At 35.4% G+C, this 24,043-nt stretch overlaps 1 protein-coding gene across 5 annotated transcripts in view; it reads right to left on the bottom strand.

Annotated features, from left to right (window-relative positions):
• Positions 1-384: 384 nt before the first annotated feature.
• LOC135217474 (uncharacterized) overlaps positions 385-24,043 on the bottom strand; it is an 80,051-nt gene continuing 56,392 nt past the window's right edge. For 3 of the 5 annotated variants that reach the window (XR_010315142.1, XR_010315140.1, XM_064253389.1), the window contains exons 2-4: positions 12,160-12,339; positions 11,396-11,491; positions 385-1,908 (exon numbers count right to left, since the gene is read on the bottom strand). Coding sequence is in view for 2 of the 5 variants with exons in the window: in XM_064253389.1 (XP_064109459.1) it covers positions 1,852-1,908; positions 11,396-11,491; positions 12,160-12,339 (333 nt within the window). In the remaining 3 variants the exon portion in view is untranslated. Of the gene's footprint in view, positions 1,909-4,427; positions 4,494-11,395; positions 11,492-12,159; positions 12,340-24,043 lie in introns of all 5 variants that reach the window. The other 2 variants (XR_010315141.1, XM_064253390.1) reach the window with 1 other exon arrangement.

Here is a 24,043-nt window from a genome sequence, read left to right as displayed (position 1 = left end):
TGGGGAAAGCATTTAGTAAACATCTTTTTAATTTTCTCGCTAATAGCTTGAAAAAAGTCCGATTGTATATAAAAACTAAAATTGTCGGTGAGTTGCGTTGTTCCGGAGAGCGAAATCGTCGTATTCAAAGGAGAATTCCTTGACCTGTTCCCTCTTTAGGAATGAAACGATTGAGTGGCAACATTTTCAAGTCGAATGACCATCTGCAGTTGTTTGCAAAACTTCACCACAGCATCAGAACTAAAACGACGCAAAGAAAAATATCTGTGGAATATAAAGGTAACGAAACTGACAAAAAGTAATTCTGTTTCTCAATGGCAAAGCACACAAGAAAACGCCAGAGAGAGGTTATGCTTCTCGTGAGGTTGATTGAATGAAAGCAACTTTGAAATGTATCTGTATATTTGGAAACAACTGATACACGGTTTAAATTACAATAATTTCCATCACCCTGACATTTTCCAAAGCAAACACTATATGGACGAAGATACGATGAATGTTACATTAATGTTTAGAGTAGAGGATTCTCCCTTTAAGGATGAAAAAGCAAACTTCTGAATAGAGTACAAGACTCAAAATGATGGGTACCAAAATCAGGTATAAATGCATCAACTGCTCTAAAGTGTTATGCTATTTTTAGTAGTTTTGAAATCTAAGACATGACTAGACAAAAGTCATATATTGTTGATAAATGACTAAAATTCAGAGCTGAGCACCTCAACGAATTTTAAATAGATATTTACTTATTTCAATTCGTCGTTCTCTTGAACCTTGAGAGAAAGTCCTTTGACTGCCTATTATTATCAGAGAGCTTAGTGTTAAATAATTCGAGGTTTTCCTGAATAACTCAAGCATGGCATATTTTGTTTTATCAAGATGAATCGTAAGAGACAGGGCACCTGCATACTTGACGTGTTGTAATGATGTCAACCAAATAAAAAAAATAATTCGGAAGTGAAGACGAGATATTTGTGCATTCCAGCTGGAAAATACATTTCAAGTGAAACCTTCAGCTTCGATTGTCACCTTTAAATCTACAGATTAAGAATATTGGATAAATATAAAAAATTGGCAAATTCTTGATAATTTTTTCATTTGTTGAGACACATTGTCAACGAGGCACTTTCCTTTTTCTTCTTTTTGGAATTGATTTTCTCGATCACTTCACCATAAACCAAGAACTTTGTCCCTTTCCAGAGTTTGACTTCCATTTTCCAGGCTATACAGATAACACTCAGTTTTTTTTTAACTTTTTTATTTTCTTATATTCTAAAGCCTTTGCAGTTGAGATTCCGATCTGTGTTGCTCGATCAATAATTATGAAGGGATGGAAAGGAAATAACACTTGGTCGAATGATTTTTCTCGCTTTTCTTCCGAGAATTGATGCTTGGGCTGTTTTTCACAGCAACCACATAAAAACAGACTTGCCCTGTGCATGCACTGGATCTAGTCATAACGGCAGTTATCTGCCCACTATGAAAACCACCCCAAGCACCTTCTTTTAAAAGATTACGGGCTAATTGAGGCTTAACATTTAGCGTATCCTAGATTTAATTAAATACTAATGTCTTCCACAAGATCAGAAAAAAATCCTAATGAGAGCAAAAAAAAACAAAAAGAAACAGGATATCAGATGAGATTCTGTATGTAGCAAGGAAGTGTGCGCTTTGTTTTGGTGGAGCTTTTTCAAAATCCTTTAATATTCTCCTTTATTGTTATATTATTATAAAGGGGGGAGGTTGATAAGGCCGGCTTTTAGCGTTGTGCCTTATTTTTTTTTCTTGAAAACAAAGATCCCTCTCCTACAGAGTGTTGCAAAGGATGATGCTGGGAACTGTCAGATGACTCTCTTACAGTTCATTCTCTGTTGTGATGCTGTCAGCACTCTCGATCATTCCACCTTCCAGCTGTTGGAAGAAAAAGTGAGATTATCAGTCATACCGAAAATGCGTAGTTTTCATGCACGCTGTCTTAGATTATCTAAAGGAAATGTATGAAATTCGTGTATGTTAGTGAGCGGGTGAAGACTAGGGAAGTACTCGTACATACGTAAGACTGATATGAACTGTTACTCTATCTATTTATTACCCTTCTTGCCTCCCATTTTGAAGATTACATTTTTATCTTCTTTATTGCATTTTGCTCTGGGCGCTTGCTGCAAAAAATGAAAAGCGTTGCTAACTTCTCCCGATAGTGATTATAAAAAGTACCTCGTTCAAGTTAGTCGCTAAATCCATTTCTGTTCCGTTCCACGCACTGTAAATGATTTGAATGAGTATAGCACTGGGAATAATTATTATAGGACCTTGGTGCAGCACAGAACTTCAAATGGCTACATTGCTTGGGAGTAACTATTGATTAATATATGAACTGACTAATGCTCAGATTAACTGCAGCAGTCGGAATGATTACGATACTTGGAATGCTGAGATTAACTATAGCAGTCAGAATGATTACGGTACTTGGAATGCTGAGATTAACTATAGCAGTCAGAATGATTACGGTACTTGGAAATTATAAGAAAATTTGAGAATTAATACGTATACTTTACTACGCATATTGCTCATATTTTTTAACACTATTTCACGAAAAGAATTTCAGGATGCCGCGAAGCCAGTTTTGTAAATCAGTCAGGAAATGTGAGCAGAGTAGTAAGAGAAGTGGCAGGTATGAGCGAACATTTCATTGTTAGTATCTCTTTGATTTTTGAAAGGTACTGCAGCTGTTGTCAAAACTCTTATTTCATGACTAGTTTTTCTCATATATATATATATATATATATATATATATATATATATATATATATATATATATATATATATATATTATATATATATATTATATAATATATATATAGTATGATGAATAGTCTTCAATTGTTGTTATGATTCGAGTGCAGTGTTTGCAGATATATTTTACTGGAGAGACTGATTTGTGAATGTCACAGGTATTTTATTGATTTTATATTCTGTATTCTTGGACAAGAAAATTATTTTTTTTTGTGGGAGACCAAGATTGAATGTGTATCGCTATGCCAATGATTACCTTGTAATTGCAGTTTTTTTTTATCAGTAAATCATAAAACTTTTCTTTGGATACCATCAGCATTCTTCAGAGAGAAACATGAGATATAAAGATGACATAATTTTTCTGATCTGCTTTAAAAGCTGTGAAATGATATTCATGAGTCTCAGTGAGTGTAAACATCAAGACGTCTTTTCAAATGACAAAAACAATGACATAAAGTAAAGAAAGAAAGAGAGACCTTCCCACATCTTTGGGCTACGATATTCATGTAGCTTTGATACATATTCATGATATTTTCATGGGGGAAAAATAGTGGCTTTTATTTACAAATGCGGAAATGAAAGAGATATTTGAAAACAGTCTTTATAAGATTATGTAATAAAACACTCGCAAACTGTTCGGTGCTTGTAAGAAGCGACTGAATATTCCTTCTTATAGTAAAAATGACATCTAAAAGCATGGGACACATACAACGCGCTATCTTACATATCTATACATACTCATTAAAAACTCTTATGTCAATGGATAAAAATCTGTACAGAAAACTAACGCTGATGTACAAGACATGTATGACACACAAAAATATGAACCAAAAGTTGCTGTTGATAAATATGGAAGAAGTTGTATACAGTATTGGAAAAGTTAAGAGTGAATAAAGTTAAATAAGAACAGGTGATTACCTCAACTGATAATACATATATATATATATATATATAATAATATATATATAATATTATATATATATATATATATGTGTGTGTGTGTGTGTGTGTGTGTGTGTGTGTGTGTGTGTATGTGTGTGTGTATGTTTTTTCTTTGTTGTTTATGTATATGTATGGGTAAATATGTATATCTTAGGAAAGGGCAGAATATGCTAAAGGTACATGGTATATTTGAATAAGGTCACTGTACCCTTTTAGCTAAAAATCCGGGAGTATATAATCAATATTAAATCAACACATGTGTCAGGAGGAACCAAACTTTATCCATCAGAACTGGAAGGAAATTGTTTCCACAGAAGGAAGTGAGGCATAGGTGTAGAATGTAAGCTGCCACCTGGCTTTCTTTCCAATGGAAATCAGTCGTCTTGACCGCTCAAATAAAATTTCGCTCGCCTAAGGATGGTTTGTGAATCCCTGAAGTGTATATGTTATGCACTCACGAAAGAAAGAAAACGAAAATACCTGAAAATACTATTAAGATAACCTTGAAAGAGATGTTAAGTAAGTCACAAAATGAGCTTCTGTTACATTTGTACAGCTGCAGAAAATACAATGATCATGCACATGCAATGTAGTATCTTTTCGGACGAGACAGGATCTGTACTGAAGGCGTGCAAGCACTATTGACTAGTTGCTTCAGCAGCCACTAGAGCTAGAGGACCCCTAAATCGGATAACCTGGAATGCTGACGGTTGCTTTGATGGAGGTTTCGCTTAAGGGTAACGCTTGCTGAGGCCGTCTTCCTAAAATGGCAAAGGTTCACTGCGTTTGTATGTGGAATCTTATTCATATATTCTTTTTTTTTTTTTTAAGATTTTTCGAATATATAATGATAGAAACTATTTTCTTCCTTCTTCAATTATAATTAAAATAAGAACTGATTAGGGAGATGCCTCCTCCCAGTCTGCTTCATACGTACAATGCACACGTGCAGAATGTACGTACATATTCAAAAATATTATTTACACTTGTATAACATTAAACTAATCTACGACATGATAAAATATATGCCCAATATGAAGGCATCTAAAAAACCTAATAAAAGAAATATAATCGGAGAATCATGAGCTATTCATTTAAAATGTTGGAAAAAGGGGAACAAACGGAAAGATGAAAGATTTCCTATTCAGGTCTCTACTTCATCGCAAGGGAAAGAGAAGGTGAGGTTAAACGGCAAACGGCCTGAAAATAGCCATGCGAGTCTATCTTGCAAGCTCTTACCAGTTATAGTTAAGTTGCTGCCTAATCTCATATCACATTTTTTTTTTTTCAAGTGGCAGCCAGGCGTCAATGGCAGTGAATGATTCAGTGACGTAAATACCCTCTTAGCTACAAGAGGTCCTTTTGCCGTTGTAGTTTGCACCAAGTAGTCGACATTGGTGACCCCGACCAATGTTCATCTAGTTTGGTCGCACTTCGGCGCAAATGTCGGCTAATTGGCGCATTGTTTGTTATCAATGTGTTAGAAGATAAAAGAAATGCTCATGTGACACTGTCCCCGAGAGAAGCAAATCATAAACAGCACTTTCAACATGACTGATAAAGAAAGAAATTAAAGAAATCGAAAGTTGCTCGCGAGCATTCTGTAACACTGGGCTTGCTTTCTCCCACATGAATATGGACTTATTTTACAGTTTACCTTTTTTTACTTAGTGGATATACATCACACGGACATTACTATATATATATATATTATATATATAATATATATATATATTATATATATATATACATGCTTATATGTATGTGTACTGCACATACATACACACAGGCATTATTACAGCTTTTTCCTTAGAGATGGAAGCTGAAAACCTGTTTACCTCTCATTGACAGTGTATCTATTATTTGAATACATTTGTGGATCAAACAAATTATCCACAGTCTCTTAGAATATGTGTGATAAATGTGATTTGTTTTTGATTCTGCATGTCCTCAGTATAAAAAAAAATTATTCCAGACTTAGATTTCTAAAGTTCGACGAGACTTCTAGTCTTTGTTGACTCATATTTACCACTTAGCACTCACTATTATATATTCAGCTTACAATATCTTGTATACAATATCTGTTGTATAGAATTTAATTATCTTAGAAATCCCATGTAAGGTCTTGTATTCGATATCGATATTTTCGTTTAATATCCTTTATCAGAAAATGTAATCTGCTCTAATATTTAAAATATAACATCTGATATTCAATGTTTTTCTCAGTGTTTTATAGTTAACTTGAGATATCTAATGTCTGTTAATAGTATTTGATATCGAACGTCTAATGTCTAATATTTAGCGCCAAACTTTACATAGTCGTCTTTCATGCAACATATCTAGTATCAGTATTTACTATCTATCTTATATCAAGTGTTTGAAATTCAAAGTTACATTTTGCATTTAAGACATATTAAATACCATTTGATGTTAATGTACTTTTTAGCATCCAACATCTCATATATGATAATCAACATTAATATTTACAGGAACTGAGTCAGGAATGTGAGGCTTCTCCATTAAAAGATTTATAATCTTTCCAACATGAACCACAATAAACTCAGAGGACACTATACGACATATGAAATAGACATCTTTTGTTTATCATCGATATCTTTAAAATACAGAAATCTCCATTTTTGCATTATATATGATATCAACACAGACTTCGGTGAGAAATATATACAAAACGGGGAGGGAGGGGTACACTCTCGAACCAATTTACATAAAACATTGCAATACACAAGTTCGCAAACATCCGTCCGTAGTTATGACCTGAGACCTGAGTTATTTATTCTGCTTCAGAAATAAATGACCTGCAAGATGGCATCAGTTGAGGATCTGGAATTTTTTCTTGCAGTGGAAGTGATGTTGACCTTAATAGATCAGCCAAGAAAATCTGAAACTATGAAAAAAAAAACTTTCCTTGCGTTACATGCAATAAAAGCCAGGAAAGAACTAGTATATGCTAAGGAGATATACCTAAACTATCAAAAAAATAATTTTGCATTGAGAGTTTTCAGGATTCCTGAATTTTTCGCTAAGCGACGTGACTATCTATGAATTTTTTTTTTTCTGGTTTTCAGCCTAACTACCAACGGAATGCTAATTAACTTTAAATAAAAATGAACATAAACCAGGAAGTGTGAAAGAACAGTGTAGACAGAAAACGAAACAAGTAAAAAAAAAATGAATACTAAAACAATAAAATGGCTCGAGCAAACATCACGATGCAGAAAAAAAAGAGAAAAACGAAACACTAAATGAAACGCAGCCGAAAAAGCCAAAACAAAGAAAATTGTGTGCATTTGTTTGAAACAAGAATTTTCTTCATCTACCCACTGGAAGACAGCCGAGAGGGTGACCACACACATGACCTCTTACACCTTGATGACCTCTTTGGGGGCGCTCATGGCATAAACATTGACCAAGCTCAGCCAATCTAACTCCTCCATCCTCATGAACTGCGATATACAACAACAGAGGGCGACTGTCATCCACATGACCCATAGTTTAAAATCTTGTCTAGGTTTTCTCTATAAGCTTTGCCACGAGGGACCATTGACGCCATATGTCTCTCTCTGACTACAATCTCACATGACATTACTCTATGGCAGGGGTTCTTAACCTTTTTTACGAATCCATACCCCCGAGTGAATTGCCCAGCATGGCCCCATACCCCCTTTGCTTAAGGCCACTTAAGTCCCATTTGTTGACAATATAACTTAATATACTTAGTTTAATACATACTACTTTAGGTATGAATAGCTAGGAATAGAACATACAAGAAAATCAAAAGCATTTATAGTTTTATGTAGGTATCTATTTACAAAATGCACCCTGTAAACATTTGACTCATTAAAATCAAATATATACAATTATCCAGAGATGAAGTCCCATAGCCCCAGCATGTAGTTCTCATACCCAAGAGGGGTATGGATACCCCCTGTTAAGAACCCCTGCTCTATGGCGTACTTTGTTAATTGATGCTATCTCGCTACAAATTCAAATACTATCATGCAATCAGTCGTTGTGACGATTAAGATAACTTTTACAATGACAGGTCCATTATTTGAAAAAAAAACGAGCGAAAGTTAAATGTGGCTTTCAAGTTAGGAGAACAAAATAAAGATGATAAAATTTTAAAAATATATTTGATATTCATCGAGATGCAATGCTCTTCATTTTTGAGCAAAGAAAATGACGTATCTTTCTGCATCATGCTGCCAGAAAGTAGAGAAAATATTTATTGAAGAGACTGTGTAATGCAAAATAGATTAGTCGCACTGAATGATCATTAAGCAGACTTAAGTCATTTGTGTGTCTTGTGTATTCATACGTATAGTCTGTATACAGTGCAGTTTAATCATCGTATCATACAGCAAGTTAGTTGTGTGTATCATATAGGTATTGTATATTATCCATTAAGTATGTGCTGTATAATGTATATCGTGTTGTATGTTCCTTATACATAACATCATATTTTTGTATAATACAAAAGCAACATATAAATCACAAATAAATGTTATAGCTATCTATCAGTATAATATATTTACTTATATGTATATACGGTATATATTATTTTACAATTCGTAAGCCAGATCTTATGCATTAGATATATTGTGTATTTGATCACAGTTATTGGAAAGTTGGAATGTTTGTCAGAGAACGTTTAAAGAATTCCGAGAAGATCTGAATGCATTTCCAAAAGTTACTGAATGTGTTTTCAAGGTACAGGCGTTATACGAAATCCTAAAAACCGCTGCCAGAGGACCTTGGCAGTAATTTCAGAGGCCTTGTCCTTGAAGAAACTGTTGGACGTCTTTAATTAAATCTAGTGTTAAGCTGTGGATAGTCCTTTTAGAAGGAAAGTCTATAAAGCCACATTCAGATGGCAAGTTTTTGGCGTCCTTGAATACTCTTTGACGAGTCCTTAGAGGCACCATCAGAATGTCTTGAAGGAAATTATGTGGGAAGAATTTCAGAGCACTGTCAGGAGTTCTTGAATACTTTCCAAAGAACCCTTGAAGGAAATTTCAGAGAATTCCTTCAGAACGCCGTCGGGAAGTCTCGAATACCCTTCAAAAAACTCCGGAAGGAAATATCAGATAAGTCCTTTGGAGCATAGTCAGGAGGTCTTGAAGTCTTTGAAGGAATTCCAGAGAATCCTTCAGAGCACTATCTGGAGTTCTTGAATATTCTTAAACAAATCTTTGAAGGAAATTTCAGAGGAGTCCTTCAGAGCAGTGTCGGGAGCTCTTGAATATCCATAGAAACAACTGAAGATATGGTTAGGATCTTTAAATGAATTCCTTAACGGCAGTGTCTGATGTCTTTCAAATCACCGTCAAAATGTTTGAAGAAATTGTCAGAAATCGTTGTTATGAAATATGATAAATTTATTGAAGACAGCCTTAAATCCCTAATGATAATGGCAAGATTTTTTAGGATACTGTCATAAGTCCTTATAGATAAATACCGATCTTGAAAGTATTGGAATGACTGTCAACGTTCTTGAATGTCATGATGGTAGTCTTGAAAAACTTCGTCATAAGCTACTGACGAGAATCATCTGAACGTCAAAGATTCTTGTAAGAAAACAATTTAGATCTAATGTGTTTAATGAGTCTTCAGATTCGTTTTCTTTCTCTCACTTCTCAGTACGAAGTCCTGATATACTAATGGCGAATACGTAACGCTATGGTCGAGTCTGATTAAACTGTTTTTTACGGCTTGCAGAGCGCACATTATCAGTAGATTATGGCTTATTCTACTATGAAAAGGTTATTGGTGTATGATATGGTTGAACGATCCTGACAGTCACTAAATTTACAATCTCTTAATCTAATTTTTTTCTAGAGACGGAAAAAAAATGAAAAGTCTACTACATTAGAACATTCACTTCAGTCTGCGATGCCCTCTTAGCTGAGAAAAGTACCTCGCGCCCATATTTTTAGTTGATGTTGGGAGTTGGTGGGCAAGTCCTATAAAAAATTCATGATGAGAGTAATACCGAAGAATATTCTTATTTAAATTATATGTGTAAAACTTAATTTCCCAGTTTTTGCTGTAAAATTTCATTCTTGTCTTACAAAACGATTATCAGTGAAGTGACGTGCAGATGGAAAACAAAAAGATAAAAGAATGCAATAAGTTAATCAAATGGTAAGGTGCTGGTAAACCAACGAACAAACCGGGTATAAAGTAACTTGAAAATAAATATTGCAAATGAAGAAAAACGAGAAATACTAAGGTAGGAAAGCGTGTAAGATTTGAGTAGATTTTGAGGAAAGGAAAACAATGTCTCTGTTCGCTGAAAAGACGCCTTTTATGTAGATTTGTTTGGTATGGACATACTGCAGTTGCATTTTAAAATGACAGTACGTCATTGATGTTTAGTCTTTCTACTACTGACGATAAAGTGTAGAGGGGTCGTGTTAGGACATCATGACACATAATCAGGCTTACATGAACCGATAAAATCATTGGTTCAGGCTTGTACTCTTGCAAGAAAAATCACTGCATTAGTTTCTGAATAGATTTCAGCTTTATATGTAAAAAAATCCTAAGTAACTGAATTAAGTACAAGAAGGCACATTGTGTTGAGATTTTGTATACAACTAACTGGACTGTTATTCGTTAAATTAACAGCTGACCAGTTGTTTCATGTTTTATGCACACCGATTAACATTTTTGGAAAAAAATTGAAAATTTTATTACGGTATCTGCATAAGTAAGGACTAACAGGAACATCGGTTATAATACGATTTGCGTTCTATATTTCCGATGTGGAACAGACTTTCCACGTTTCTAATTATCTTGATTCTACCGACAATATCGTTTTTGTTGTTATTGATATATCAGTGTTAATATCACGGACGAGATAAATGCAGATCGCAGCTAGTTTCGAGTGGTCAAAACGAGTATTATTACCTTTTGGAATCACCTCCTCTCAAGGAAATATAAAAAGGCAATGACCACAGCGTAATGAAGAGTCCATGGAGTGAATGATCCCTAGCAAGGGCAGCTGATGACCCAATTAAACTGAGTATGGGATATTTGTACGAAATCATCATTGCCAGGCACTTAGAAATATGAATGTAATGCATTGATGTGAGTCCCTAAATTTCGACAAAACTATGTCCACCATGTTACATGCTGTACCTAAGATTTATTAAAGTTGACACTATATTAAACGCAGCCAAAATATATATTACGAACGCGCCTCCTAAATCTAAAATATCTTATTTAGATATTTATTTCACAGGAAAAGTGAGGCTACAATATAGTGTTTTTGGGTTGTTTTCCTTTTACTAAAAAATATAAGTTGATGTGTTTATGATCCAGTGGATGTATTTTAGAGGCTCTGTCTAATTATCTGTTTATTTATTTTTCACTGCTTTCGGAAAGTTTCCAGACATGCCACGCAAAGATGGTCGAGGTATCTGTTTCCTATGAACAAAAAAAGAATTATTTTTTTTTTTCAGAAATGAAACTGTGTTTGCGTCATCACGTTTTAGAAACTAAAAAAACTTTAAGCTGAAAAAGGAAATAATATGAATTAAAGTTTTAATAAAGTTATTAGATCTGGGAAAGCAAAGAGAAAATTGAAAATATTCTTTCTTAAAACTGAACTCTCGTTCCTTTTCTTAATAGAGCTTACCTGCTCCACATCATCACCATCGTCAGGTCGAGTGCGCATGCGCCCAGCGCTCCTAGCAGTGCGCTGCTTGGCGCTCTGGACGCGTTGGCTTAGGATCTGTTGAGAATAATTGTATTGAAGCAAACTTCATCATAAGATTATAAAAAAGATGCATTTGTGCTTTAATGCAGCTTGCGAGATATTTTATTAGTTTAATAATGCAGCTAATTCCCCCAAATAATGTTTCTGAAAAGTCTTAAGTATTTTTCTTCAAATGTTCGTTCTTATAATTTCAGAACATAAATATGACTTCACTTTTGTCGTCTTGAAGACAAAAAAAATTCAAAACAAGTTTGAAAGTGATAGTTTTTCCAAACGATTTTAACCATAAATGTAGAATTATATATATATATATATGAGAAGGTATAAGCCACGAAGGAAAGTGAAACACTGGAGTGCTGCAAGATCTTTCGACTCAACGTTCTTTACTTAGCAGACTGCTAAGTCAAGGACGTTGAGTCGAAAGATCTTTGAGCTACTCCCAGAGTTTCACTTAACTTCGTGGCTTATACCTTTATTTATGAATTTATCACGTTTCAACCTTTCGTGATTCAGTTGTACATATATATGTATATGTATATATATATATATATATATATATATATATATATATATATATCTATATATATAGATATATTATATAGAAATATATATATATATATTATATATATATATCATATATATATGATCTATATATATATATATGTTCTTCCTCACAAACACACCTCTTGTCTCCTCTTCTCAGCTTCGACCTGTTTCTCCTCCAGCAGCTCCTGCGTGAGTTCTAAGCTCTGCTGTTTGCTGGTCCTCGAGCCTCTGGAATTTCCTCGGGGGGTGCCTCTTGATGAGGGACTCCGCCTCCTCCTCGGGTGTTGTAACTTCGAAGGCCACAGCCCTTCCTCCCGCTGGAAATGGATGAAGAAGTGAGTAGTAATTTTATTGCTTTCTTTCGTGTCTGGAGTTTCAAATGACAAAACTTATATATATATATATATATATATATATTATCTATATATACTACATACATACATACATACATTATATCTACTGGTCACTTTTACCAGATAAGTAAGTAGTTTGAATAACCCCAGTGCCCTCTTAACTTCTCGATTTCTTCAAACGTTGGAAACGCTTGCCATTACTATGCCTTGATCCAAATGAAGAAAGAAATGAAGATTATTTATATATATATATATATATATATATATATATATATATATATATATATATATACATATATATGTATATGAATGTATGTATGGTACGCGCTAATGATACTAAAAGCTGTAGTGCCGATCGGAACAATTAATCATTACAAATGGCAGCGAGTTAGTCCGTACCTTACGGGTTCCTCCCGTATGCAAACGAAATTAACGTCTTGTCATTAGTCAGCATCTAACGGGGGGAGCAGAAAGGACCCTGTTAACGAGTTCGATTGTTCGTTAGCTACTACTTTTTGGGAATATAGTTTATCACCTCTTCTACCTCTGTTAGAGAAGACTGTATATCTGGAATGAATCGTACACTCGCACTATAGTAGATTCACATCAGCCGTGCATTTGATGTCTAGGCCAGTCCCTTACGACGCTCCTGATTGGCTGTTGATAAGCCAGTCACAGGGCTGGAAACTGCCAGTCTCTCGAGAGAGTTCAGATAGGCAGGATGTATGTTCCACCTCTCCTGAAAGAAGTATACCTCAGGAAAGATGGAACATAGATCCTACCCGTGTGAACTCTCTCGAGAGACTAAGACAGTTTCCAGCCCTGAGCCCTGTGACTGGCTTATCAACAGCCAATCAGGAGCGTCGTAAGGGACTGGCCTAGACATCGAATGCACGGCTGGTGTGAATCTACTATAGTAAGAGTTCTGTTGATGCGGCAAAGGGCCCCACTATTTGTCGAGAACGTCGTTCCTTGTAATCGATGCGTTTCGCTAGGCAGCATGAGTCGCCTGGGGCGAGGGGTTGGTGGCATGGTTGGCAATGGGTTGGGGGAGGGGGAGGACAGGGCAGGACTAAGGTTAATGCCAAAGGAGAGCCAAGAGGGCCAAATGAGACCCTTCGATGCAACAAAATGGAGATGAAGGAGTAAGGATATGGGAAATAAGAGGACATCGGTGTGGCACTGCGAGAATCAGGAGGGTGTGAGCGATCAAGGGGAAAGTAACAGTGAACCAAGAGAAAAGGAAAAGAATGTTCTAAGAAGGTCACAGAACAGAATTGCAGATTATTGTGTATTTTAATGACGTCATATATCAGTATCATCTAGCTATTAATTTCCTTATTAACTAACCATGATCTCGGCCAATTCTTTCTAAAACCTACTTTCTCCTGCCGGTTTTTTTTATTTATTTTTTTTTTAACTGTCCTGTCACCTGCTTGTATTATTTGAAACCAGAAATTTCGTTCAGATTTCCTGAGCAAAGGATTCCATTACTGAATTATGAAATAAGAATTATACAATATAACCTGAACTAAGTGAGTCAGAGTTAAGACTGAATGCTTTGTTGGAATAGGACGGTGCTCCATTTATCATGAGGGATCGATAAAGCTTTTAAAGGTGAAAGAAAAGACCAACATGGAAGGCAGGCCAGGCCGTTCATGACTGCCAAGGAGGGATCATCATCCTGCGCCAACGACTTTGGGAAAACCAATGTCTCTGTTCCTCTCAGTTGACAGACAACAATAGATTTGTTTACTCTCAGAGAGATAAACATTTCAACATTATGTTACTGAGGTTCATGACGACGTTTTATTACCAAAAAATAAATTACGATATTTCATTGTTAAGAAATCCTTTCATCGGCGCTCTACCGAGAACTAATAAAAAAGGTAAATTGTGTAAGACATTATTACATTAATTCACCGGGTCATGTTATAATACTGTACGTAATTAATGAGAAGCCTTACAAAATTTAGTTTCTGAAAAATTTTACATTTCAGAGAAACATTACGTTGAATTGCAGGAAAGCATGACAGTATTCCATACTGAGAAGTATTTTCTGTTCGACAAATATTAAAATATTTCATTACCCTGTAATCAGTAGAGCTTATTCTATATTCATCATAGCAAACTGTCAAACTGTCTTCATTGCATATGATTACTTGACTTTTTTCTGATGTTCTTAAAGAAATTAACAATTGTAATCTAATCCACGTAAAGGTCATTTACGTGCTGTAAGAACTGCGTATTTTAGATCAATCGATATATTGCCTCATAATGAATTTGTTTCTTCTTCTTCTTCCATTTCGGTTTTCAGCCTTTGTGAGAGAGGGGTATTCGGACTCTAGTGACCTTTACCAACGAATCAGCAATCATTTATTCACGAAGCGATTCAAGGGCGGCGTTTATCCGCGTCACCTCAATCGTCCTCCAGATATTGTGAGTAGTATTCCAGTCGTCTGTGTTTTTGTCTCAATATGCTCTTCAGTAGTGAAAAGAGGAATCTTATTTTTCTGCAGTCATTTGCAGGAAGACATTGCCTATTCCCAGGTGGGATTATCGGAACGTATCACATTCAGTCATCATATCTGAGGCAATACTTTTCCACAGGTCGTTGACCCTTATCAGCTGCTGTCTGGCAATAGGAGTTTTAGCGGGAAGCAGGTGGTGAATAGGCACGAATTTCCGTTGATTATCAGCTGTGTAGATCTTTCGCAAATTTCCCTCCGTACTGCAATCGATAAGTTCAACGACATCGGACTGGGCCGCACCTATGTTTGTAATCGATTTAAATGTTGAGTCCTTAATCGAAAATAGAGAAATTATGGCAAAATATTGAACGACGTTATGATGACCTAATTTACGTAAGAAGTTAGAGAGCTTGATGACTAAATTAATTCGGCATAAGTCCAAAAAACAATCAAATAAGAATAATGAAAATTCGAAGCATATCAAATAAGTGAAGATAATTAGATGTAGACAATATTTGTTTATATGTAGGCCTATGATCTTAACTTAATGTATATATTGACAATTTAGTTGTAATAGACTAACCTAGCTTTGCTGTGACCAACGTGGCTTAACCCTGAACCTGAAAAATAATGAAATAAACATTTCTGGGGTGGCCTGTGGTTCTAATAAACTAGTGAAGACTCGAGATTGATCCAACAAGAGAGGGAACCGTTCTTGGGGTCCATTTCTTGAAACGTCTATCGCGCTTCTGCTGACCGGAGCAGTGAATTATGTACCTGGCGGTTCACGATCAATCTTAGTCAGTAATTCTTTTCATATAAATAAAATAGTACTGGCGTCCCAATAATTGCCCCCCCCCCCCTTCATAGCACACAATAATACTCACACACACACTATATACGTATATATGCATCTATATATATATATATATATATATATATTATATATAATATATATTATATATATATTGTATTTATGTATGTATATGCACATTTATTCATATAGTATATATATGTATATACATATATGTATAATATGTGTGCATGTGTATATGCATGTATGTATGTATATGTATATGTGTATGTAGGCAGATAGCTGGTATGCAAACTTACCAACGACCAATTAAGATACCGACAAAGAGAAATTTGAAGACCATTTCAGAAGCAGCCAGCGCAATGACTGCACTCTTTAGACCTCTTCGTTAAACATCTGGCAACAGTGTACATGCTGCGCCCTTAATCCTCATGACATTATTATGCGTGTAGATTTCAGTACCTTTGTCATAAGGCGTAACCAGGGGTTTGATTTAGTAGTACCAATAGTAGCCTTTCACAATATCTACCCAGCAGAAGACCCTACTATTATTCATTCTCTTCTCCAATGTTTGTTGCCTGCTTTCATATCTTCCTTTTACTGAGCAGTATTTAGTCTCTAATTCACACAATCTTCTCTACAAAACCCAGTTTAGAAGTGAAGTTTGCGGTCTCCGTTGGTTGCCGATAATCCAGAGGTCAACACGAGACTTTTCTCAATCTTGCCACACTTACACGGTCCACCTTTTCCAGTCTCTCTCTCTAACATTTCTTCTCACTTTAGACTAATTTCGACTCGCTGATGCCCCCTGAGTCAGGATTCTCCTTCAAGTTTCTCTTGTTATCTGATTCGGTCGTTTTTCATCTCATTCTACAAACTTACTTTATTCTTCAACTATACCTGACTTCTAGTCGCGAGTCGTTACAATATTTGCACTCGGAATCTGAAGCCTTCAAATCTCTGATTTTCTCATGAGGAGGTTCTCTTAATGTAGCCAAGTTCAGTATTTCCATGACACAGTTAGTACATCCCTTTTCTTTATTTCCCCTTCGTTCTAGTATATATCCTTTTTTAAAAATTCTGAACTTTTCACGTTCCAAAAAGTTCGAATTTCTGAATCTGCCTCAGAGAAAAATTGTTTCTCCCGTCCTAATTGGTCTCGGTCTGGGGATATTGTTGTCATATTTTGGATGTTTTACGGTTATTCTCCCTCCTTAATAGGACTGAATCAATGCCAGTTGGCTGGACAAAATGACCCAACCCTTACCGCCTATTCATTCTTTTTGTTAAACGAGGAGGTTCTCTCTCTCTCTCTCTCTCTCTCTCTCTCTCTCTCTCTCTCTCTCTCTCTCTCTCTCTCCTGTGGATAATATTTCGGGTACTGTTCTGTTAAACTCAATAAGAATTCATTTCTTCGTAGGCTGACTCATAACACAGCATTTACTCGGTGGAAGTCAGTACTTGTTTGGATTGTACACTACAGGTAGGTGATTTTATTTTTAGCTCAGTTTTCCTTCTTATTCGGATTCAAGTCCTGAAATAGTAAGCGTGTGTACAATGAGGAGTAATCGAGACATCGAGAGAACACCGGGGCTATTAAACATGCACATACTTGATACAAACATTTTTTTGCAGAAAGGTAACTGGTAACTTTGTAGTAAAACCACCATATTTCCGTATCGTTAAAACTTTGTTCGAAATCCTAATATTGATACGGATCATTAAAAAGATTTCGCAAATTCATCGTTAAAACTTGCATGGTTGCGTATCTTCTTGCTGCTATTCTATAACCTTACGCCATTTCTTTTCACAGTGTGAATAGTTAGGAGATTACTGTAACCGCGTTTTAGTTCCAAAATACTCTCAGTTAGCTTTGCTCTATTTACCTTGTCGTTAAATAGAAGCAGTATTAAGCTTCTCATTCAACACAGTGGACTTTTATCTTGCGTTAAGAGGTTACCAGAAAGGTCAATAAGAGGAAATGGCGACTAAAGCAAAAGGCCTCGAGCCCGTTCATTGTCCCAAAATTTTTCCGTCGGATGAGAAAAACCTACTGTGACGTAAAATTCTGTTTGCAAGTGAGTCACGCAGCATTATTTCTCGAAATAAGATAATAATGACTCCAAATATTATGCGGGTATATTAAAGTTCTTTCCTCGATCGAAGGATACGACTTGGCAAAATTCTATGTGATTTTAGCGTATTTCACTGCCCTGGATTCATGTTTCCAGGGCACAGTGTTCCATAAATGCGCCTTTCCGGTTCGTAATTGTATGGTGATGTAATAATGTCGGGAACTGCTCTGATTTTTTTTTTTTACCTATTTTTTCGTGGGTCACGCAACCTTTGACCTGAATAGCTTCTTCTTTAGAGGTTGGCTTCGCGTTATCTTTGCTGTACTAATAGGCTTGAAATGACTGGAACATGCCAATATTTTCTTGCGTGAAGACCTCTGCAAATACAGAACTCTCTCTCTCTTTCTCTCTCTCAAATTATATATATATATATATATATTATATATATATATATATATATATATATATAAGAATATGCTTTTCTCTATAGAGGGGTGTTCCTCCAAAGGGTGCCAAAAACTTTCGGTTGTCAACATGTGTTTTGGGATGAGGTTGCTAGCCTCACAGCGGTACTACTCCATTGTTTCACTTTCCTTCGTTGATTTTGCCTTTATTTATATATTCATCACGTTCCAAATTTTCGTGATTCAGTTATATATATATATATATATATATATATATATATATATATATATATATATATATATATATCTATACATATATATCTATCTATATATATATATATATATATATATATATATATATATATATATATGTATGATTATAATGTGCTTATATGTGTGTGTGTGAACGTGTTTGTACAGTGTGTTCTCCTTTTCCCTTAAGACCATGATTGTTGGTCACCCGTCTAAGTGATGATTAAACCCTCATGAAGACTTCAGAAAAACAGAACAAGAGCCACTGCAAACTTCACGCTTTGTACGATGAATCAAAAATGAGCTCTCCATTCAGAAAACTTCCAAAATTTTAGCCACTTCAAATACCTACAAAGGAGGCTAATTAGCAGCGTCGTGTCTTCCTTCAAATAATTTGAGTTTTTTTTTTTTTTTTTTTTTTTTTTTTTTTTTTTTTTGTTTTTTTTTTTTTTTTTTTTTTTTTGCCTCTGTCTTGTCTGAACTCAAGAGCTCCATGATAGTGTGAGGTATAATCCTCTACCAGTTACTGGACCAAACCGCCTCAAACCAGCGACCCTCCTTACTACTTACTATCTTGACTAGTTCTTCGACCACATCTTCGGCAGTTTTCTGTGTTTTTCAATTTTTTAACCTCCACTTCGACTACGGAAACTATTCTTTTCAACAGCTTCTGCATGTTTCCTCTCATTTCACACTCGACATCCAAACTTCACTTCTAACGTTCCATTAAATCTTACTTTATTCCAAATTATTAAGTTCCAATACACGGCCTTTTCCCAGTCTACACTTTACGGTAGTGCTGATATCCGTCTAGAGATGACTCGAATAGGTGAAGTAAGGGTCCACAGCTCCCAAATTGCAAGCGTTATGCAAACACTTTTGGGGTGTGCGGATTTGCTGGCTTATTTCTGGTATGTACCCAGGAGAGTAGGTACATGAGAGTTTTTCAAGTAGAGTCTCTCTCGGCCGTTAGTGGTTAGTAATTTAGGATTCCTTTTCGAGTCCTCCATTAAAGGTCATTTAAGGTACAACGAACTCGCAGGATTTCCGACTTTTCTTTTTTTGTTGGCATTTCGAATGACGTCGAAGCTCGGCGACCTTTATTGCCATTAAAAGACCTTCGTGGAAAGGTTTACGCCTGGGAGGGAAAACTAGGACGCACCGCTAACGTGGCTAGACTTTATGATAATGCCCTTCAGGTGTGGTTGTTTCAAAGCCAGGGTTCCCAAAGTCTCCCTTTCTCTGCATGTCTGTGTGCCTGTCGGTCACGGAAACCCCTCTCCCCTTTCTGCACCATGACCGCCCACTCAGAGATGATAACATTGGAGTCAGTTCGAGTCGTTGCCGCCTCACGAGTCACCAATCTTCTTCATATACCTCTCGGGGTCATGAATTTGGCGAGGAAGCGTTCCCTTCGATTTCCTCATTAACCCCAATACCAGAGATCCTGGTCTGTGTGAACGTATGCGTGTGTGTGTGTGTGTGTCTCTGTGTGTGTGACATAAGTATAGCATGGCGGGCCCGTATTGATTGCAATCTACCGAGAACTACCCTCTGGAAGTGTTAGTCACGATTTCACGATTCCCTGCAACGCTGGGGCAAACGGATGAACTTTACGACTCGACTGACTAATATTGCCAGTCGATATTTCGTTCGTTCTCATATTGATCTGAGAGAGAGAGAGAGAGAGAGAGAGAGAGAGAGAGAGAGAGAGAGAGAATATTTTATTGACACCAGGGGATTCAAGTCTAAATCCGTTATACGGTAAAGGTTTCTCTCAAATGTTAAACAGAGTTTGTGTCTAGACTGCATTGGTCGCTTTGGACAGCCATCTTTTTCAAATTAGGCAAATACTTTGCCCTACACGAGGTATCCATATTTATGAGAGCATTTCTCTGTAAAGTTTGAGTATTTTTGTTATGAATTATCTCATTATGAACTTCTATATATGCGGTTTCCCATTGAGTTAACGCAATAAATGATATTAATTAGATCCATTGTAGGTTAAAAGGAAATAATACAGTAACCTGGTCAACAGTGAGATAAAATTTCTCCCGATATATTATATTATATATATATATCACTATAATATATATATTTATACAATATATATATTATATATATATATTATATATATATATATATAAATATTGTACTATATTATATATATATATATATATATATTATATTTTATATTATAATATTAATATATATGTAACATATATGAATTTTTATCACATCACCGTGATTCATATATACATGCATTAAGCTGCAAATGTCCTTTGATATCCAATCTGCTCTAACTCGGAATTAATATATTTTCACATATGTTAACCGAAGGGGAATATTTTAGTTGATAATAATTTCAGTGATGGTTACCGACTCGGCACGAGAGGACGACTTCCCCTTCAGTTAACATATATGAAAAGTTATTAATTCCAAGGTAGAGCGAATTGGAATATTGAAGGACATTTGTAGCTAAGATATATATATATATATATATATATATATATATATATATATATATATATATATATATATTTAAAGTCCAAATAAAGGCTTGGAGTATGAAATATAGAGCGCAATCCGCAGCTAGACTATTCACACTCACACAACACACACACACACACACACACACACACACACACACATTATATACATATGTGTGTGTGGGATAAGTGTGTCTGTATTCTTCTACGCTTTTATATTTGCATGCTTAAAGTTGATTAATGAAAATGAAAATGAACAGAGGCTAACTAAAGCCCGGTAAAAGAAGAAAAGATGGCTTATTGATTCGCGGTTAAGTACCACTCAACCTTGTTAAAGGGTTGAATTCTCGCTCTTAAATGCGTCCTGCTTCATGCAGTAAGTCAACTATCGCTCTCATGAACTCGTGATTCCTCTACGACCTTTTTTCACTTCATACTGGGAAAGAAACTAAGCTTATGGTGTCCACTATTATATTTTGTTATTCTAAAAAGAGTCAAATTTTTATAAATCACCTCTTTTACATAGCTTCATGGAACATTGAACTGTATGAGTATAGTAATTAATGGAGAACTATACTATCGGTTAAGTTAATCTAATGTTTCTTTGTCTAATGTTTTTTTTTTCATTATTTTCTTCTTCGCTCCTATCATCTGCCGTAAAACTGACTGTATAAACAAAGATAGTCACAAAGGCTTCCATTAACTAATGGGGAATTAAACCCTGTTCTATTGAAAAATTAAGTTAATAAATTATATTGACAACTTAATACACGGTTCCATGACGTTGTATATTAAATTCATGGTAATGTCAATCAATCTTTCATACGCGATGAGCGAACCCATTACACGTACCGTACGAGCATATTTTTCAGCTGAGCAAGAAATCATTACAAAAACGTTTACTTATAAAGCGGTCACTGTTATCGTCCTTTTGACCTCTAGAATATTTGATAGTGTTTCACTGACAACTGGCTGGACTACGTATATTGTTCCTTGCTTCAGTGAACGCGTGTCGGGAATTACCAGTAATAACAGCTTCGTACAAATTCAATTTTGCTCGACTGAGTTTTCCGTTTGTATATAAATATATTTATTCTAGAAAGTTTTTCGTTTGTTTTTACTTTTGTTTTTATCTGTCTCCAATTATGTCCTCTTTGATTCGCGTTTCCATTTTTTTCCCCGCTTAGATATATTGATAGTAAAAAATAAAAAATAAAAATAAAGTTAAGAGCAATATAACTGTTGTGCTATTCTCAAACAGGGTGTCCTAATTTAAAGGAATTTTGGGGGAATAATTTAATCGGAAATAAGAAACACTTGATTAAGCCACTTTGTAAGCAAGATTAATGACTAAGGACGCTTTGGAAATAAGTAAAATAGTCATATAACTTCACGACTCCGCTTTGGTTCTTTTATCCAATTTTGCATGGAAATGAGTCTTACATATAAACGTTGTAACATACATGATATATAAGTCTTTCTACTTCAAGGAATCTATAGACTTTATAAGAAGTCGCACCACCTCTATGAAGGGTCACACTTTTGTTATTGGGGTGACTAACCTACAACTGCAAGCAATTATGTTGATGCTTGAGGAAGACATATAAACTACCGAGAGTGCATGGACACATATCCAAGTGGTTAGAAGTATTCCCTTACCATAAGAGGACTAAACTATCGTGCAAATGTATACTTGAGTTTAGTCGTGAGAAAAATTTGTTGGCTGACGTCAAGACGACAGTTATTCTTTAAAGAGGCCTGGCCTTTCTTTAAGGCAACATACTTTTATTCTTCAAGAAGACATAACCAACTCATAAAAAGGTAAAGATGTTATCTAAGAGGATATGGTCACTTTTTAAAGTGACATATCCTTCTTGGGTGAGACACTCCTGTTCTTCAAGTAAATAAACATTCCTCAAAAGAGGACAGCAGTTTTTGAAGAAGGCAGAGGTATTCTTTCAAGAATACCTCACGAAGACGTTTTCATACTGATAGAAGGCAACCATTTCTCAAAAGGAGGCAAGGATACATAACTATACTCTGTTTTTTTTCATCTGTCCATCCGCCTGTGGTGTTTTTGTATGGTAACACTGCGTCCCGGGCTTTAGATAGTTACGCTATTTGTAAGTTTTAGGCAAATAAAAGGATATCAGGGTGTACATTTTCAACTGAAAAGTGTTTTAATAATTTACTGTATGCGAATTACACCGTTAATATTCGAAATAGGATATTATTATAATCGTTGAATGTAAGCTGAATGTAACTATCTAAAGCCCGGGCAGCAGTGTTACCATACAAAAACACCACAGGCGGATGGACAGATGAAAAAGAACAGAGTATAGTTCTCAAGGAGACTTAAAATTATAGCGTTCATGAAAGTATGTAACAAGTTGGAGAGGGTTTTTATTTTTTGTTTGGATAGTGGCTTTCTCAGAGCATCGAGGAGAGAGGTCAAGTAAAGAAAGAATTTTTGGAGATTGCATGACAGAGAACTCTCCAGACCATTAACGGGAAATAACGAAGACATGCTTTGCACTTTTTGTATCAACGCACACACGCACACACACACACACACACACACACATATATATATTATATATCTATATATATATATAATATTATATATATATATATATGTGTGTGTGTGTGTGTGTGTGTGTGTGTATGTGTATATATATATATATATACATATATATAATATATATATATATATATATATATGTATATATATATATATAATGCATAACCATGGATTGATAAACAGCGAAATAGAAATACCTTCCTAAGAAAGGAAAGGCACGAGGAATAAACAATATTATGGATAAATACTGAAAAAAGTACGCGATATACTAAAAGAAAAAATGCTCCCAAAGCCAACATGATGAAAATGATCAGTTGCATGACAGAAAAATAGTTCAATACCTAGAGTTAGGCCTACAGTGGAATACAGCGCTTATATAGTAGATCCATAGGCCTAGGCTGGGAAGCAATATATTTAGTGGTTCGTCACGTGCTTAAGCACATAGGAAGAGTGAATTAGTTATCGACAGTGTACTGGATCGTGGGGACACAATGATGATATAAAAGATATTATGCTAGAGAGAGAGAGACCTTACCTTACAGACCTTACATCTTGTTCGGGTTGCCCAGTCCCTCAGTGTGA

Source organism: Macrobrachium nipponense, chromosome 7 (assembly GCF_015104395.2).
Source record: "Macrobrachium nipponense isolate FS-2020 chromosome 7, ASM1510439v2, whole genome shotgun sequence".
NCBI classification, from domain to species: Eukaryota; Metazoa; Arthropoda; class Malacostraca; order Decapoda; family Palaemonidae; genus Macrobrachium; species Macrobrachium nipponense.
This window is presented reverse-complemented; position numbering and strand designations above follow the sequence as displayed.